This window comes from Aythya ferina (assembly GCF_964211825.1).
Source record: "Aythya ferina genome assembly, chromosome: 13".
Lineage (NCBI taxonomy): Eukaryota > Metazoa > Chordata > Aves > Anseriformes > Anatidae > Aythya > Aythya ferina.
Window position 1 is genome coordinate 14621438 of NC_140311.1, and position 18557 is coordinate 14639994.

At 45.9% G+C, this 18557-nt stretch overlaps 2 protein-coding genes across 10 annotated transcripts in view; both read left to right on the top strand.

Annotated features, from left to right (window-relative positions):
• Positions 1 to 2774, top strand: part of ENOX2 (ecto-NOX disulfide-thiol exchanger 2) — a 43047-nt gene extending 40273 nt beyond the window's left edge. For all 5 annotated transcript variants that reach the window (XM_084534777.1, XM_084534778.1, XM_084534781.1 and 2 more), the window contains one exon: positions 1396 to 2774. In XM_084534777.1, coding sequence (XP_084390903.1) covers positions 1396 to 1527 — 132 coding nt within the window. In that variant the 3' untranslated portion in view covers positions 1528 to 2774. The remainder of the gene's footprint in view (positions 1 to 1395) is intronic.
• Positions 2775 to 5175: 2401 nt separating this feature from the next.
• On the top strand, positions 5176 to 17979 carry ARHGAP36 (Rho GTPase activating protein 36). 5 transcript variants are annotated; one of them, XM_084534828.1, is made up of 12 exons: positions 5218 to 5429; positions 5981 to 6082; positions 8583 to 8739; positions 10497 to 10559; positions 11138 to 11397; positions 12205 to 12400; positions 12909 to 12964; positions 13382 to 13532; positions 14251 to 14399; positions 15275 to 15445; positions 16066 to 16163; positions 16842 to 17979. In XM_084534828.1, the coding sequence occupies exons 3-12, from the start codon at positions 8625 to 8627 to the stop codon at positions 16972 to 16974; spliced, it is 1392 nt and encodes a 463-aa protein (XP_084390954.1). In that variant the 5' UTR covers positions 5218 to 5429; positions 5981 to 6082; positions 8583 to 8624; the 3' UTR covers positions 16975 to 17979. The 5 variants fall into 5 exon arrangements, with proteins under 5 accessions (XP_084390955.1, XP_084390954.1, XP_084390953.1 ...); XM_084534829.1 differs by lacking the exon at positions 5981 to 6082 and having other exon boundaries at positions 5176 to 5429; XM_084534827.1 differs by lacking the exon at positions 5218 to 5429 and having other exon boundaries at positions 5927 to 6082.
• Positions 17980 to 18557: the final 578 nt, after the last annotated feature.

Here is an 18557-nt window from a genome sequence, read left to right on the forward strand (position 1 = left end):
TTAAAACTGTCGTTTCTACCTGATTGGAAAACAGAATGATGACAGAAGTGCACCTCCCAAACACAAACCCATCTTGCAAAGCAGGTGCTCTTGATCTTTATCACATGTTGAAGAGTTTTCATGCATTCGCACACTAATGAAGCCTTAAAAGTGAATATACATTCTGCTACTTCGTTTTCTCAGTGGTAAATGGTAGCCTGCCCTCTTGAAAATAAAGAACTTTTCGGCCTAGCTGAGTCCTACCTGAAAACTGTGATTCTTGCTGGCATACGGTGAAAACGACTGAGTCAAAAGAACTTCTTTGAGAGGGTCAGAGTCAAACATGACTTTGAAGGACGGTAGGAGAAATGACTCAAGATTATCTGTTGGAAAATCCAGTTATGCATTGTATTAGACAGCATGAAGTGGGATCAGACTTGACATTACAGAATTGTTGCACTGAAACCACTGTGTTGGAGGTGGAAATGAAGCAGCAGCAGGAGGCATTGCTGAAGTGTGTGGTCCATACACACCAAGCTTGAAGCACAGCCCCTGAAAACTGACAGTACTGCAACAGTAGGACTACAAACTATGCAAGCTCTAAAGGGAATTAAAACCAAAAACAGTTACTGCGGTAGATCAGCAGAATATGTAAAAAGATGTCACATTCCCTGCAGTCTTGGAAAATACCCACATTTTCATCCAAAAATGTATCCTAATGTTTCACCTATCCAACAGGAGGATGAGGTTATTGTGCAGAGGTAGCTCTGAACATGTGTCAGAGCAGTCTCAAACACACAACAGAAACAAACTTGAATTGTTATTAATACAATAAATAAATTTTTAATGGTTCTGCTGCAGTAAGAAAACAGGTGCAGGCAATTGGACATAAGGTGGACACAGCCTTTGCAGTTTTTATATATCCTGAAACTTGCAGCATCTTACAGGTTTTTTTTACTTGCTGAACTTTAATTGTATCTAGTAAATGCCAGAACAGTCAAATTTGTTAATTAAAAGTCTCCATAAGTTCCCAATTTCCTCGATTTCTGTATGCACTAGCTGAGAACTCTTTCTCAAAGCAGTGGTAGTAGTATTTACTGTTCAGTTACATAAATGCTTGGGAGTTTTTAATCCATTATCTTGCATTTAACAGTGAAAAACACTGGACGTTCTTTTTACCCTTTATTTATTTTTTAGTATTATAGCTGCAGCCATCTCACCCTGAAGTGTGACAGTAGCACAACTCATGCCATCCCAAAGATGTCACCATTAGTATTTGGACAAGAGATCTAGGGAAATCCTAGATGTTCCTTAGCAATTAAATGTTCTTGAGTTCGATTGTAACCAGTCATTTCAGGGCTTCTGTAACCAAAAGTATCCTCTTTTTTTAGTGAAATTTTCCTTTTGTTTTCACAGATTTGCACCACTGAAGTGGAAGTTCTCATGACCAGACTTCAAACTACGTTCAAACAGGAGCTGAGTGGGGTTGGGGCCAGTTTAGAGAAAAAATGGAAGTTTTGTGGTTTTGATGGGTTGAAAACAACTTGAGCTTCAGTTGAACTGACTTAACACTGAAAGCAACAGCAGGATGTGTGTGTCAAGAAAACTTAGGATGCCTCTTACCTCTGTTTATGACGATTATCTTGCACGCATGGGATAATATATAAGTGAAATTTTAAGTCCAGAGAAGCTCTAGAAGAAACTTGAACTGCTGGAGCTTCTTTGATCAGATATTTTGTTAAGAAGCAAAGTGCTGTTTGATACATTTTGTGTACAAAGTTCATCTGATATTTTTAAGCCCATTGTGTTGACCACATGTTTTGCCAATGTTGTATGTGCTGTGTGTGCCTAAATCTCTCATCCTGTACCTTCTTTTTACTGGTAGGAACAGCCATAGACTGTCCACTAAAGCACCAACAACAAAAAAAATAACTTTCTGGTTTCTAGAACCACCCAGAGGGAAAAAAATGACATTTTTTTTAGACATTTATATGACAAAAAATGAGGTATGTTTAAACAGAAGACGACTTAGTTGGCTCAGAGTCGCTATGAGCCTAAGTCAGATCTTTTTCAATGCTCTTTTCTCTACTGAAGATTTAACTGTTAAGCTAATGTGAAGGCAGTGTCACTAGGAGTGTGATTATGGTGGTTTCTCTGAGGGTTTGTGCATTGCAGAACCAGTCTGTAAATAATTTTCGATGTAGGAGGTGTATTGAATTTTCTACTGATCTGGGTAGAACAAAGGGCCTACGTCAGACCTGTATTTTTCTAACAGCTTACCATCAAATTTCTCCATCCGCTTCGTTTTTGAGACTGAGCTTCAGAAGGTGCTAGAAAACAGCACAGACTTTTCTCCTCCTGAATCTTCCCCAAGGCTGTACCTCACATTCTCAGTAAACATCAGCCTCCCCAGCCCTCTGCAGAAGGTTGGTAAGATATAGGGTAAAATGCTTTAAAAAAACAAACAAAAAATCTAAAACCAACCAAACAAACAAAACCGTACTCTGTCATCAGAGAGAGCTCTGGCAGTGGATGCCTCCTGGAGCTTTCGAACCTAGTGAGAGATCTGCATGTAGCTCATTTTGGCACAGGCAGCAGAAATGGGTGGAACAAACCTTTCTGTTGGGACCAGGCTTCCCATGGGGGGTGAGGGGGGAAACTATCTGCTCACTTTTGTTCCTGACACTGAAGGACTGCTACACTGGAAGCATATGAAAATCCTTTTTAATAACTCTATTTGTGTCACTACAGGTGAACATTGTATTTTTAAGGAATAAACATTTTTAATGTTCAAATCTTGGCTTTGTTGCTTTTTTTTTTTTTCCTTCACCCAACTTGCATTGTCTGCTATAGGAAAGGGAGTGCTCCATCATTAAAATGAAAGGTTTGAGGCCAAGCCCTCTGAACATGGGGCTTCACTGTCCTTGCAGACATCTGCTCTTCAGCTTCTGCCCCATAGTATAGCTAGACGCCAGGCTTCTTGCTGTGCACATCCTGGTCTGCTCTTGAAAAGATCAAGAGTCACTTTTTGTCACCTACCAATCATCTGGACAGGGACAGCTTTAGGTGTGAGGAAAGTTCCCAGCTTCTGGAAAGTTTCAAGTGTTGACTTTCAGAAGTGCTGGGATTTGAATCCAGCTTCCCCTACGCTGAGCTAGGCTCTTGTCCTCAAAAAAAGCAGACCTTGCAGACTAGGCACAGCTGTAGTGACTAGGAGGCAGGGTAGAAGCCTGCTGCTGGTGGCTGAAGTAATCCAGGAGCAGAGAGATTTGGGGTCAAATCTGGGCTGACACAGAACTTGTTAGAGAACTCGAATCTGCATGCAGGACTTGGTTTCACCTACAGCAAAATTCAGGCAGGATGCCAGAGCTTGAACTGGTTATAGGATTTTAAAATGAAGAGTAACAAATGTGACAAAGGTCGGCACTTAATGCTTATATTGGGGGGCAAGTGAAAACTGCGGTCCAGAAAAGGGTGGCAGAAGGCAGGTTTAGGAACTGTCTGGACAGCTAGATTCCACTGGAGCAAGAAGGTAAATCAACCCAAATTATGAGTACTTTTACAGCCTCTCCTGCCACTAATACTAGGAGTCCCGAAATAACCCTTGCTGGTGCAGCAATGGCGTAAATATTAATTTTAACTGTCTGTGCTTCTCAGTTACCAGTGACTAGTAAAGAGGATTTGAGCCAGCAGGAAGGTATGCAGATCTTTCCTGGACGATTTGCAGAAAAGGACTTAGGATTTGTGTAACCTGGGAAGAAGAGTTCATGGCTGTGTGGACTCCTGCTTCTATGTCAGCACTTGAGACCTCAGTCACAGTCCTCAGCAACAAATGTGGTTTTCCTATGGGTTCCATTTAGGCAGCTCCAGCTGCTTTCTGCAGTTCTGCCTTTTAATCCCGTAATTCTTTCTGGGAGTTACTTTCTGTTACTTTTAATTTGGGGTTGTGATTAGAGCTGGATTAGGTTATTTCTGGTGAATGCTTTTGTCAGGGTTGTAGCTATGATGCTACAAAGCATCATATGATGCTACGAAGCATCACAGCTCCAACCACAGGCTGAGATCTGAGCAGTACATCATACCTCCATCGGCAGGAGCCTTTGGAAAAAAAAATAAAAAAGAAGATGCACCCCCTGGGACTGGCACAAAAGTAGTGCATTGCATTGCACTGTATCAGCTGACGTCCTGCACTTAAGGACATTTATATTGTGTGGGATTCTTTTTCCTGTTACCGTATCTACACTGAAAGCCTGTGGTGCTGATGGGGCTCTGTGTTTTCCAGCAGCGCAGTGCTTGTGCAGCCAGGTTTGGTGCAGCAGGGCACCAGTGCTCGTAAAGACGAGACTCCACAACAGGGCAAACAGCATTCCTGTGCAATGGATGCCCGTTTTGGAGGTAGCTGCAAGCTTGGCTGTGACTCCTCAAAGAGTAACTGCTGCTAAGGAGGGAAGCAGTTCAGCTGCTGGCAGCTGGTGCCCTGCCTGCTGTATCACAAGACGCCGAGCCTCCCTGGGCAGCTGGAAATGGCAGAGCCAGGTCCCAGATAAACAGGAGGCATCTAGTTTAAAAAGGAGCCTGAGGATAACCTAGGCGTTCCTGGAGAAAGATGCTCTGGAAACACGAGAGCTGGTCTAGGATTGGGTGTGTGATCATGCGTTGACTTGTGAAGTTTCAATTTTAGGTCTCGCCGTGCATGCTTTGTGGCTTGTTGTAGATCGGTAAGGTTCTCTGGGAACCGTAAGCACCACGTACAACACGTCATACAAAACGCCAGCTGTGCACCTGTGCTGTCAGGCCCCTGAGCTCTGTAATGCCAAAGCTTTGCACAGGATTTTGGTGGCCCCTCAGGTCCCTCATGGGTACAGAGGGCAGCCACGTGCCTGGCCCAGCCTGCCCGTGCCAAGCGGCACTGAGAGACGCAGTCATTTCCAAGAGAAGGTGATGGACCAGGTCAGAGCGTGGAGAGCCAAGACGAAACCCAGCCACTTCACAGACCAGCACCTAAGCAGCAAATTTCCCTTTCAGGTTTAATCTGCCAGAACAGCTACTGCTTTTGTGGCTGTCCTAGTTATTGACAGATAAGGGTAGGGAAAGCATGGGGACAGGGGATTGAGCAACGATCCTCTCTGCCAAGGAATAAACACTGTCAGGCGTGGGAAGTGCTGTTCCTTCCCATCTAACCCTGCCCTCTATCTCAACACAACGTTTCTGGCTCTCATTTCTCTTGGCAGAAAATTCATTTTCTCACCACCCTTCTCCTCCCCTTGGCTGCATTTAGATTTTCTTCCCCATCACTTCTCATCCTCACTGCACGCAGGGAAGGTTCCCTCACCCTTTGGAAGGGCTGTGCAGGACACGGTGAAGACGTTGCTTTAAAATTCATCATCTCAAAGGAAAAGAAAGCGAGCCTGGGCTGTCACTGATCATGCTGTAAGAAGAAAACGAGAAAGGTAAATGCAAGTCCTTCCTTCCAGCTGGAAAGAGGGCAACTTTACTTCTGAAAATGGGGAAGAAAATGCAGCTCTCCGGGACTAGAAGGGGCAGCTAAGCTTAGCTTTTCCCATGAAATTGTTTAAATAAGACCTACTCCTAAAAATAAGCATGGAAAGTCATTGCAGAGAGGAAGTGCAATGTTAGCATTCCCAATGAAAAACTTTTTATTTCTGTTTTAGGATTAATCCAATTCCTTTTATGGCATCCACCTCTGAAGGAGGATTTGTAGTACTCTGGCTTTTCCCCAGCTGTGTATGAGCATTGGGTGTTCCCAATCTAGCTTGCTCCTGTGAGCACAAACATGAAGTAATTGCAAGAAGTAATGCCAGGTGTTTTGGCATTAACCATTAACAACAAGTTTATCTTAAAGCTGGTGATGGTGACATTCTCTATGGCTATTCTTGGAGGGTGTAGACTAGCACCAGATAAGCAGAGGGTTTCTATGACTTGCTGCTTTCTCTCTTTTCTGCTCTCTATTCTAATCTGGTTTCCTCCTCCTTTCCTCAAGGCAGCTGCATCCTCAGAGACTCTGCTCAGACCATTCTCTCAGCTCAGGCATGGGCTGTGAATGTGGGCTCTGTCTGGATCTGTGAGCTTCACCTACAGAAAGGTAATTCCCTTTGGTTTCACTGTCTCAGGGGCTGTCTCTCCATCTGCAGCATTTGCTGGTAGCAGAGCTCACGTACTGCCAGGAGCCTCCTGGTCAGGCACCGCTTCTGCCCATCCCTGACTTCTGCAGGAGCTGCAGATCCTGATGTTGTTTAACAATGTAATAATGAAAAAATCCCTTTTCAGGCAAGGCATAAATGCCTTTAGGGGCTGTGCTTGACTTCAGATTCCAGTAGGTGTAGTGACTCTCTGGGCTCTTTGCTAACGCATCCCCCAAGCTCCAAAAGCTGTAGAGTGGTCGCTGCTAAATCTGGCTGTATGCAGGGTTAGCTGCAATGCATGTAGCATTGCACAGCTCTCTTGGGGAGATTTACCCTGATCCAGTGTATTAAACAGCTGTGAGCACCTGGATTGGTGCTCAGGTTTGGAAGGTTTTTAACATACAGCAGTGTTGAGCAGTACCAGGAAACTTGGCTGTATTACATCTCGTTTTTGTCACCAAATCCTAAGAGAGACATATAGTTTCTGTAATAAACTTTAACATTTTTAAGAATATCCAACCCCTACAATTCTGTGATTCTGTGATCTTTGCCTTTAGCTGAATTCCCTTTTTGGTTTCTCCTTCTGGGGAGTTTATAGCAATTTATTTATTTATTTATTTTTTAAATTTATATAACTTTCTAAATCTGTTTAAGAACTGGAAACCTGGCCAAAACAAACACTATGGCTGACAACATTCCTCCCCAGGCACAGAGGATGGAGGTGTGCTGGGGCTAATACAAGAGCCTGTGCAGGCTGCCTGGGCCAGCTGCTTGGGCCAGCGCTTCTGAGCATTTTCACCCTCATCACTCGCTCTAGATTTCCAGAAACTTTTTTTTTTTTAAAATATTTCTTTAAAAACCCTCCTTGGGAAAGCTCCTTTGTAGCCTGTACTTTGACTACATCTTTTCTATGTACATGCTACTAACCCAGGTCATTTCTTCTTTTTACTGCTGCTTTTTGCTCTTTGGACTGTGGCTTGTGTTTGATGGGTGCCAGCAGAGGTGTTGCACGGAGTGCTGAAGGATCAGGGAGCAAGGGCAAGACCCACCACAGCCTTTCTGCAGATAACAGGGAGAGGCGAAGTTGCAGGGAAAGCGATCAGCACCCACTGCCTGGAGGCTGATGACACGCCGCCTGGCTGGGGATGGGGCATTCAGCAGTCACCTGTGCCCCGTGTGGGGCTGTGAACTGTCAGCTATAGCCCATCCACTGCTGAGAGTAAAGACATTGAGGATTTGACCCCATGGGTTTATGATTCGGAAGAAGCAGAGCTCAGTGTTAATTATTAAATTCAGAAATTAAACTATTTATAATGGGGAAAGAAGGCAGAGAAGAACAGTTCATGAATAAAATGGGGCCACAAGTCTTATTTAGTGGGATGTGTGCTAATTTTCAGATTTTAGAGGTTTGTAAACGATACTAAATCGGGAGGTGCTCTTGACTCTCTCAAGGTGGAGAGGCCTTGCAGAGAGATCTTGACAAATTAAAGGTCTGGGTAATCAACAGCTGTTTAACAAGACAAGATAACAAGGTAAAGTTTAACAAGACAAAACAAGATAAAGGTTATCGATGGAGCAATCGGCAGGGTCTGTTGGAGGGTTGGGACAAAGCAAGGGGAGGTGCCTGGGGAGCTGGGACATGCTCAGGTCACCAGGAGGTTTTTATCAGGTGTTAGTTCTGGGAGGGAGAAAAGGAGGCGTGGAAGGCAAGGAAAGTCTGAGTCTGAACAAATCCAGAGCTGATCCCAATGTAGCTGTAAACAAATGCAGCTGAGCGTTAGGTGTGCGAGGATGTGATGAGATGGAGGGAGAGCCCCCTGGCTTCAGGAGTTTGTTTGCTGAGCAAATCTCAGGTGGAGAAAGGGGAAGAGCAGCATGTGAGATAAGGTGTTAGACCAAGCAGGGATAAGTGGTGCTTCTGTTCTCCTCTCGTGAGGTTTTGTCAAGCTTTGGAATTGTTATTTGTTCTGGTTTTGGTAAGGAGATGGCCAGACGTGTCTATCCTGACTTTGCTCACATGGAGCATGGTCCAGGTGCTGACACCAGCCAGGAAACGTTCCCCTGGTGAAGAGCTGCCAATTGCCAGCATCAGGACTGTGGCTCCTACTCTGGCTTGCTAGGATGTGCCCTGCCTTGTGTACGTGGGCCTGATAGTGTTGGGCTTCATGTGAAAACAGAGGCAGCCAGAACTAGCCAGAAAACTCTGCTAATCAGTGAGATGCCTCAGGGAGCCTGCTGGGTCTCAAGAGCCAGGACTGAGATCCCTGATGCCTCCAAAGGCCTTTGCTTGGAAGGGCAATGAGCCAGTGTGTCCAGGGCACCTAGAGATTAGCAGGCTCTTTGGAGAGGTGAAAGAGGGGCAAGTGTCCTTTGCACTTGGAAAGACACCGTGGGACGTTTTCAGCAGGTGTGTCTGCAATGTGCTCCTGAGTCTTTTACTTTTACATGTATGTTTTTCAGAGGACCTTTATCTCAGCTCTTCTGCCAAGCTAAAGCACTGAAATGCGGCCTGTGTCCCTACACAGCCTTTCAGAGTTGGAAAGAGTCAGTCTGCAGGAGCTAGCCCTCTACCAGCTGCAGGAGAAGCTGCTCGTTGGAGATCTCAGCTTGGCTAAAGGTAGGGGATGGGAGAGGATGGCTTTTGCCAGGGAAGGAACAATAGCTGAGCCATTATTGTTATTCATCCTCATTCCTGCACTTCATAATGTGGGATCATGTTTATGGAATGACATTTGTGACACTTAAGGGTTTTGTTCCATTTATTTTTTTTGTTTCCTGTTTTGGTATGAGCCTTGAAGGCCTAATGAGCCTTCTAAGGAAGGTTTGTGTGGCTATAGGAGTGTGAGAATATGACCTTGTCTGTTGTTTGCCTCTGGTTCTCCTAATCCAAAACAGATGCAACATGATTCAACAAGGTCTTCCAGCAGGGCCGTCTTAATTCCGTTGGGATGGGACAAGCTTTGCTTTGTGCATCAATGTTCAGCACAAAGTTCTGACGCTGGGATGGGGCTTATGCAAGGCTAGAGGACATGCTACCGAAATTAATGCTGAGATAAATATAGAGGTTCCCCAGGGACTGTGCTCCTCTACCCTAGCCTATGAAGAAATACAGGCACTATCTGCGTTCCCAACTGCCCTGATGTCTTCACATCTAACCAAACAAGTGCAATGAGATGGGGATCAGTAGACCAAGCAATGAGATGGGGATCGGTAGACGCCTTCCCAAACTGTACTCATTACTTAACAGTGGCCAGACCAGCTCCAATGCACTACACTGTATTTTGGCACCCCAGTAGGGCAGAAAATACAACTCGTGTAGTTTTCCAGCTATACAGTCACCTGCTACCAGCAGAGCGGTTGCAGGAGGAGCCTGGGGGTTCTCCAGCCCCACTAGAGCACCAGCACCAGCCAGGTGCTCTTAGACATTAAAGCAAACAGCCACTTCCAGGATTACCCTTTTGAACTGCAAAGGAAACATGATGGGCACTACAATCTCTTTTTGGCCAATTCTGCAAGAATAAGTATGTGGCTCAAGCAAGAGGTGAACAAGAAAGATGAAATCTCTGCAGGAGGTACATCTCTCAGTGAAAAGAGGTCATCCTTGTCTTCCAGGTTTGAAGTGGGCTTTGTGTTACTCTCTCACAGAGACACCAGCTCATGCCTTCTGGGCAGGGGGAGCTTGGTGGTTTCTTTACTACCTGCTGCCTCATGGTTTGTTTCCATTGGGAACATCTGGAAAGCTTTAGGAGTGGAGTTACTGTGATGGTGTTTAAGCAGTGGAGTTTTGCTGACATTTTTCTTCCTTATCTTGGTACTGTTTTTGGCTCTGGGTTATTCTTCATCTTCTTGCTATCTAGTCATTTGAATGAAACAACACATGTGGTGCAGTACAATGGTTAACGTAGGCTATTCTTTATACAAATACTGTTCATACCGACGTGTCTCTCTTCAAAATCTTACAAAATAACCCAAACATTTATATAAGCTGTGTCTAGGAAGAGAATTCTTAAGGAGTACAGAGCACGAGCCAAGGTAGGATGATGTGTTCTGGCTTGATTTAGTATAGTTATTGGATGAATTTTCAGTTCATAGTTACAATAAAAAATGATGACTGATGCTCCTGAATGTATAAATTGGAGCATATTTAAATATGGAACTTGACTGTCTAGGATCAGGATGGGACTTCTGGGTGGCATGTGTTTCATCTAATGAGTGTGGCACTGCTTTGTCAGCTTCACAGCATTCACTCACCCAAGGGAGGTGCCTGTGGCCACGCTCAACTGGTGAGGGCGCAGAAAGGAAAATGGCTTTAAGGTGGGACTGATCTAAAGCAGCCTAATGAAGCATAGCTTTTGCTTTCTCTTGCCCCCATAGTTGGACCTAAAGGCAGTAAATCTATCCGCCAGAAACTGGAGAGCTTTTCAAAGGAGAAGAAAGGTGAGCAGCCTTCCTTTTACCCAGGTTTTGGTCATCAACTCAAACAGAACTTGTGATTTTTTTGATGGGGCTGAGATGGGAAGTGTTCAAAGTCAGCAAAATGTTTTGTCCCAAACAAACATTGTTTTGTTGTTATTTCAGTGTGGTGTGTAATCAGAATTACACAAACATGAGAGCATGTCGAAGAGTGCATACGAGTGTGTGCATGAACATGCATGTGTAAAGATGTTCATTTGCTTACCTGCACATTTTACCCCTAGTCTTGCTGTTTTGAGTTTTGGTTTCTTTTCTGGTCCCTTGAAGGATATCAGCTGGAAAGTGGGGAAAACAGAAATGTAGAGTACAGTCAGCTGGGAACAAGCACTTACCATTTATTTTTTTTTTTCCACACAAGTACGAAGTCTACTCAAGGTGATTTTTAAGTCTGGTATTTTATATCTGTTATTCTCTTCTGAAGGCTAATTATTTTATCCAGATATTCACATAGATCCTTGGCAGCTGACCTGTGCTGCACTTGCTCTGTCTTGTTTTTTCACTGATAGCAATACTTTCCAATTCCTTCCATGATTTTTTCCTAGACTATTCTCCTCAGACCTTTGGGATCCCACTTTTCCAAGTCATTGCCAATGATCGTGCATACAAGCAACTGCAAGAAACCGTGAAGAGTAGCCGCCGGCTGTGCTTGGAGGTGGAAGCAACAGTGACAAACTTTCGGGCACAGATGCAGAAGAGGTCCCAGCTGGGCAGGAGCTGCTGGATGGTACCTTGTGAGATGTTCCCTGAAGAGCCTCTTTCCCCAGCTTTTCCTGACCATAGCTCTTCCTGGAGTCAGAGAAGGGTACGATTGCAAAAATGGACTAAGTTCTCTGGCAGACATGTCATGATAGTATTATAGGCTGGGGGAAGCCCTTGCTTCTGCAACAAATCTGGTTTTCCAGGGTCTGTTCTTAATGAATGTGTGTTATTCATGCTGTGTCCCTGTCTGCCCTCAGAGAAATGAGGTGGGCACAGTTCACACACTCAGGGGCCACTTCCACCCAAGAGATGGACTGTGAGGGGTGGGCCAGTCTCTACTGGCTCATCTTGTATGGAAGCAGAAAGCTGAGGAAAACCAAAGTTACCAGAAGGACATGGCCAAATTCCTGTCATGACAGATAAGAAACAGGCTTCTTGGCTTTAGTTCTGTTTCCTGTGTGGAGAGGTGGGTATTAACTTGAATTTGGTTTGCTTCATCTCTTTGGAATAGAGACCCATCCCACCTCCTGCTGTGTCCCTGTAAATCCTGGTGTAGAGCAGCTCCAGTGTAGGTAACTAAATCCAGTATGTTGCTCAATCAAAGATGAAAGATTTGGGGATGTTTCCTCTTTTCCCATGTCTGCATGCAATATGGGCTCTGTCCCAGAAGGAAGGCTGTGTTTAGAAACACCTCCCACTAGGAGCAGTGCGCATAAACAGATGCGTGAGAGATGGAAATTGCTTCTGTGATTCTATTGCAACCCTGGATAGGCTCCTTGTAGACATCTGCATTCATTTGGAGGTGATACTTACCTTTCCCACAAACTTCTGAGGTCACAGCAATGATGGTGCAGTGGGATCTTGTGGGGCAGTTCCTGCCACCCCATGAATGACCTCTCCTCCATCTCAGGGGGCAATGTCCGTGGACTCCATCGCTGACCTGAGTGACAACAGTTCCAAGCTGCTGGAGGCACTGCAGTTGTCACACCCCCACGAGCTGGATCCACGGAGAAGCCTGGGCAAGAAAAAGATGTTAAGCCTCAACCCCATCACCTGGCAGGTCCCACGGATTGTGGACAGATGTTGCAAACATATTGAAACATATGGTAAATACAGATTTCTCTCCATTTGGGTGGTCTGTCCCACAGCAGGTTGGTAAAACCCATTGCAAGTGCTGGGCCAAGGCAGTTTGGCCTGGAAGTTCCCAGCTACAGGAGGAGATGGCTGATTTCTGGGGCAGGGTACGCTGCTGAACAGTCACCCAGGTAGAGTCCTCCAGGCTGAAGGCAGCCATTGGATTGAGAGGTGAATGTCACCTATGTGTATTGGTGACCCTTTCCTGGTGTGCCGGCCTTAACTTCCCCTGCAAATCCATTTCAAATCTCAGAGTGACCGTAAAAGTGGTTTTTCCTCCCTGATCCACAGACAATCAAATCTTATGGCTTCAAAACCTTTCTTCTTATCCCCTCTGCCAGAAATGGGGAAGGACACACTGCCTCATGTGCAGGTGAAGAGAGCTGTGTCCGTGATATTTACATGTTGAGGTGCTCTAAGGATGGGATGGGGCAGCAGGGAGCTGTGAGAATGCAGAGCACTAACCCACCTGTCCCACAGGTCTCCAGACAGTGGGCATCTTCCGAGTTGGGAGCTCCAAGAAAAGAGTTCAGCAGGTAAAGTGAGACACTTACTGCATCCTCATATTGTTAATATCATATCCAAGGGACAAATACCCATATGGGAGATGAATGAATACAGCAGGTGTTGGCATGCAGAGTTCTAAAATATCACAGGCCATGCTGGAGCAGAATATCTGTAAACTGCTGGGTCCTTTTTTGCAGCCATGGAAAGCAGGCTTCATCTCTCCAAGCTGCCTTTAGCATAGGAGCCTCCTTCCCCTGGTGGCACTTCAGAGCTCCCTCTGGGTTCTCTTCACCAGCCAAGGCGCTCCCTCTGGTCAGTAGCAAGCTTTTGGGCTCTGGCATGCTTTCTTGCAGTAGCTCTGCAGAGGGAGAAGTTCTTGACAGCATTACTCATATAAAAAGGAAGAACTGACTGTTGCTTTTATTCTTCTCATTTCTATCTTTAAGCTGAGGGAAGAGTTTGACCACGGGCTGGATGTTTTCTTGGATGAACATCAAAGTGTTCATGATGTGGCTGCTCTGCTCAAAGAGTTTCTTCGAGACATGTCAGATTCATTGATTCCCAGAGAGCTCTATGCAGCCTTCCTCAGCACAGCCTGTAAGTACCCACATCAGGACCGTGCCTCAACTGAAGTGCATCTTCAGTAATATATGCGGCATGAGCAATGTATAGGAGGAGCTGGAAGCTACTGTGCAGCAGGCAAATCATACCTTAGTTGCCATCACAGAAACGTGGTAGGATCATTCCCATGACTGGAGTGCTGCAGTGGATGGCTATAGGCTCTTCAGAGGGGACAGGCAACAAAGGAGAGGCAGTGGTGTGTCTCTCTATATTAGAGTGTTTTGGTGTTGTAGAGCGTGGGGCCTAGCCCAACAGTCTGCACCATTAAGGATTTCTTTGCCCAGGTCCACCTACCCTCCATATTTAGGGTGACTGAGTCTTTGGGCTGCTTCCATCCTCACTCTTTCCTGGTCTTGTTCACCATCTCTTTGCCTTCCCCTTTCCATCCTGGAATTTGATTCTCCACATCAATAATCGCATTATAGTCCATCTGATCTAGGATGGTCTTTGGCTGTGTGCTGTAAAATACCAAGTGCAATTTCATTATAGATTTTAATGGGTTCTCCGAGAGTTTCATCTCTGCAAAGAAAGGATGAAAGACTGGCCAGAACTACATCCTTTACTGTAGAGGGTAGGACACCAGTCTGGCTCCCTCCAGAACTTGTTACTGAGGATTTAAACTAGGGCTGTCCAGATAGAAATATGTGTATAGCAGGCTGGAAACTGCACTAATGGTGGGTTTCTCTCTTCCTAGCCATGGAAGTCCCGGCACAGCTGGCTGTGCTTCAGCTGCTGCTCTTCGTGCTTCCCCCCTGCCACAGCGACACACTGCACCGCCTTCTGCGGTTCCTCAGCAAGGTGGCCCAGCATGCCAAGAGCTCCTGGGGCCCCGATGGCCAGGAGGTAAGGCTGGCCAACAAAGATCAACTGCATGAAGAAGATTGTTCAAACGTTGTTGCTTAAAACCCAGCAGAGTTTCTTGCAAGCCTTGGTTATTCCTTTGACACCTTGGGTTCACGATGGCTCTCTCCTCTGGCTGCTGTTGAGCCAGCCAAATGCTGAGGATTTTTTTCAGTTTTTAGCCAATGTTTTAATTAGATCTATTAAAGGTGACAGTTCAGGCTGCCCTCTGTTGTACAGCTAGCTAGGGACCAGGTTTTGCTCTTAAATAAACTGGGGCAGGCAACATTTAAAGAAGAGGAGGAGGAAAAAGAAGGCTTATAAAACCAATTGTCAATAAATTTCCTTTTCTATGGTGAGTCTGGGTTGCTCTCAGTCCAGTTAAGTGATTTTCAGGATTTCATTAACCCCAGAGAGACTTGGCTGCACACCTGTAGGCAGCACAAGGGACCTCTTTAGTATTCTACTTCCAGCTTTCATGAAGAACTCACCATCATGCATTGAGGTTGATTTTGGTTTCTCTGGACAACTTGAGCTCTAAGTCTCTCCATGATGGAAAAAGACTGTTTCCCCCCCCGCCTTCCCCCCCATATTGTAAGACAATATAGAAATATCAGCTGTTAACTTCTAGCACGGGTTGTGAAAGTGAATTAGAGGGAGACGAAGGCTCTGATGCAAAGAAGGGGTGAACACGTACTCCAGCACCACACACCCTTCAAGCTAGCCCTGCATTCAGAGAGGACCAAACTGGACCCAGATCAGCACTCTGTCCTCACTCAATAGCTCGTGTTCCTGTCCTAGGGTGGGTGAGGCTATCCTAGGACATCTTGTGCCGGTGCATACATAATCTGTAATTTCTCTTTGTGCTTGCTTGCTAGATTCCTGGGAATAAAATGACAGTTTCAAACTTGGCCACAGTCTTTGGTCCCAACATACTGCAGAAAGAGAAGCCTGGAGAAAAAGATTCTGGTGCCAAGGACTTTGAAGACAGCACTGCCATCATACTGGTGGTTCAGAGGTTGATTGAACATTACCAGACCCTGTTCATGGTAGGTGAGGCTTTCCCAGGACAGCTTTTCTAGACCTTTTCTTCCCATCTGAACAGTTTTTTAATAGTAGCAAGGACGTATTCACAGCCCCATTTAACAGCAGGTAACTTGAGTCAGCTTGTGTAAATGTGATTCATTGTCCATGACACATGTGAGTATTAATTTGGGATGGACCCCCCACCAGGGGAAGAATTATCTCTTTATCAGAATTGGCCATGCTGTACCTTGACCTGTGCCCAGGCTCCATCCTCTCTCCACCCTCCTGCTAGATTAGTGGGTGGGTTTAGTGGGTGACATTAGTGGTAGGGGGATGGTTGGACCAGGTGATCTTGGAGACCTTTTCCAGCCTTAATGATTCTATGATTCTAATCCTCCCTTTCCTTGAGTCAGGCTCTCTTTGGTTGCCTATTTATGGCCTAATCTTCTGTGACTAACCTCCAACCATTCATCACATCTCACTCTCTGTGAAATTCCACTTAGGTCTTACTTCTACAGGTCTGTGAGCAAGTACTGACCCAGCGTCCTTTTGGCTCTGCAGCACAGGGCCCTGGCTGTCTGCTTTTTTTGGCTTCAGAGAGGAGGAGGTGCCATGAGCAACTGTGTTTGTGTATCCCTCCCAGGTCTCTCCAGAAATGCAGCATGACATCTTAAGAAGACTGTTTCAGACAGACCCTGATGTCATTGACTACCTCTTGCGCAGGAAATTCAATACTGTGCTGTAAGTCATGCTCGAGGTACAGCTGGGGGGCATCTCACTGCACTGTACAGTAACACTCAATGCACTGCTGGCAAGTCAAACACGAGTCCTGCTGACCTTTTGTGCACTCCCCTCACTATCCATCTTTCCTGTTCCTTCCATCCCTTTTAGTCATAAGCTACCCATCCAAAATCCTTCATTTTCTGTGTTAATTCCTTCTACCAGCTGGAACATCACGGCTTCTCTGTCCCTTGGACCTGCTTATTCCTTTCTTCTCCCTTGTCTGTGTCACACTCTCTCAGAATTCCACCATTGCACACTTTGCTCTGTGTGTATCTACACAGCTCTTGTCCTGCTGCGCTCCCAGTCCCTTCCACTCCTCCAGGCTCTTAGGATCACAGAATGATGACTGCTCCATTTTCAGCTCCATCACCAGCCTCCTGCAAATTTTCTTCACTCTTGGTGTTGTCTGCATTTCTGATCATCTTTTTTTTTTTTGCCTCTCTTTCATCTGTGTGAATAGGCATGTGCACGTATCTGTGTGTGTCTGCCAGCTACGTCTGTAAATCTATTTCTTGGCTGCAGGATAGGATAGTCCCATAGAGACTTGGGGTCACTGTTGGCAGTCCTGTGGAAGGGGAGTTTGGAATAGAAGCACTTTGAAAATCCTATTTTTTTTTTTTTTCCTTCCTTTCTTAGGAGCACAGAAAGTGAGGATTTGACAGAGGAGCATGTTCCAACCCCACTGTCTGGTCAGGCCCTGGAAAGCAACTCTGTCTCATCAGAATTTTACAGCAATATCTCATTCCTAAACCTGGATGTTGACATCTAGCAAGCCTGGGCCAGGCCCTCTGCACTGCCTTCCATGGACAAAACCGTGCAACATTTCTACCACAAAAATAAGTTCTCTATTCCACTTTGGAGGAGTGGAGAGATGAAGGGTGTATAAATATTTGTGGGAGCATCTCTGCTAACAGTAGGCATGCCAAAATGTTCTGGTGTAGGCAGACCTGCAGCAGGAGAGGTTTGCTTGTTGCCAGCAGGACGGGTTTCCTGATGTGGGTTTATTGCTAGATGGCAGCAAAGAAATCTGCGTGCTTGTGCCTTGTGAGCAAGCCAAAGAGCGATTGGCATGTCCTGTAGCCTCCTTGTACATCTGAAGCAGTGCCTTCAGCACAGCACTGCCTCTGTGGTCTGCTGCTTCACAGGAGTTTGTCCCCAGAGCTGTGCACGACTTGCAGCTCAGGGTTACCAACACACTGGTTGGCAGTGGGACTGCCTGGGGAAGACAGCCTCTCCCCCTCTGAATAACCACCAAAGCACTGGGACAGCAAACTGGAGCAGGCTGAGGAGCAGCTGGCAGAGGTCTCTAACAGCTCCGTGCCACGCTCAGCAGATGGGACCTCCAGTCGCCTGCTGGGATGGGTGCTGTGCAGACCGGGCCAACACGGCCTGAGACACAAGTGGATGGGGATTGCCAGCAGGGCAGTAAGGATAGAAAAATGCAGTTCAACTTCATGCAATTTGTGTTTTGGTATCCCATTTGCCATGTGTTATCCTGTCACTGCCTTCCTCCCTCCCTTTTTTGAATTCAGGTTTCCAACTGCTCATTTTATAGGCATAAAACACTTATTGACCACAAAGTATATAGCTAATGTAGTAAGTAAGAGGGAACAATATACTCTGAAGATCATGAGCTGCTTTTTCCTTGAGTTAATATTGAGGAAGAAGACTGTAATGGATTGTAGAGATCCTGGTGGATTTTTTTTCATGATCTTTGTCTGAGAAATGTCTGGTTTGGTTTGTTCTGTATCTATAAAGTTTTGTGTTCAGCTGACTTTGGGAGCCAGGGAAGGTCTTCTGCTATCGCCCAGCCTCTCAGACTAGGGACAAATTTACTGCCACGGTTAAGTTATACTGCTGTTCTGTTTGGACAGAGGCACCCTCAGGGCAATGCCATGGTGTGTTGGAGGTGTGAGTGCCCAGCAGTGATGGGCACTGGGAGCTGTGGGGGTTTGTGCTTTGCTCTATCTGGTGTTAGTTCAGGGTTTGGGTGAGGCTCTGTGGCCTTCTGAGTGGGATTCCCAGGAGTCCTGCTCCATTTGGACAGCTGGGAAAAAAGCCTGGTCATCATCTGGGATGTGGTCACATCCAAAAAATGGTTGCACTGCCGATGCTTTTCTACACGGGAACAATTGTGGGGGTGACAAGCCAGGGAAGGGGTGACACGCAGGGTCCAAATGCTGATGCCTTGCCCTTCTTGTGAGCAGGGAGCCCACAGCTCAGCTCATGTACCCTACACCTGCTATTGAGGGGTTATGGCTTTGGCCACCCTTTGTAGCATCAAGAGGCTTGTTAAAAAATGTGTGAGCCTTCTTTGCCATCAGTCAGGGAGATACTACCCTGTAGCCTCAG

What these genes read in the sequence shown, in the direction of transcription:
- ARHGAP36 (XM_084534829.1), top strand. Translation starts at nt 8,625, where the DNA reads ATGCGGCCTGTGTCCCTACACAGCCTTTCAGAGTTGGAAAGAGTCAGT. An exon ending in GGGGCCCCGATGGCCAGGAG is followed by an intron (nt 14,400 to 15,274) that starts GTAAGGCTGGCC and finishes CTTGCTTGCTAG; the next exon opens with ATTCCTGGGAATAAAATGAC. An exon ending in ATTACCAGACCCTGTTCATG is followed by an intron (nt 15,446 to 16,065) that starts GTAGGTGAGGCT and finishes TATCCCTCCCAG; the next exon opens with GTCTCTCCAGAAATGCAGCA.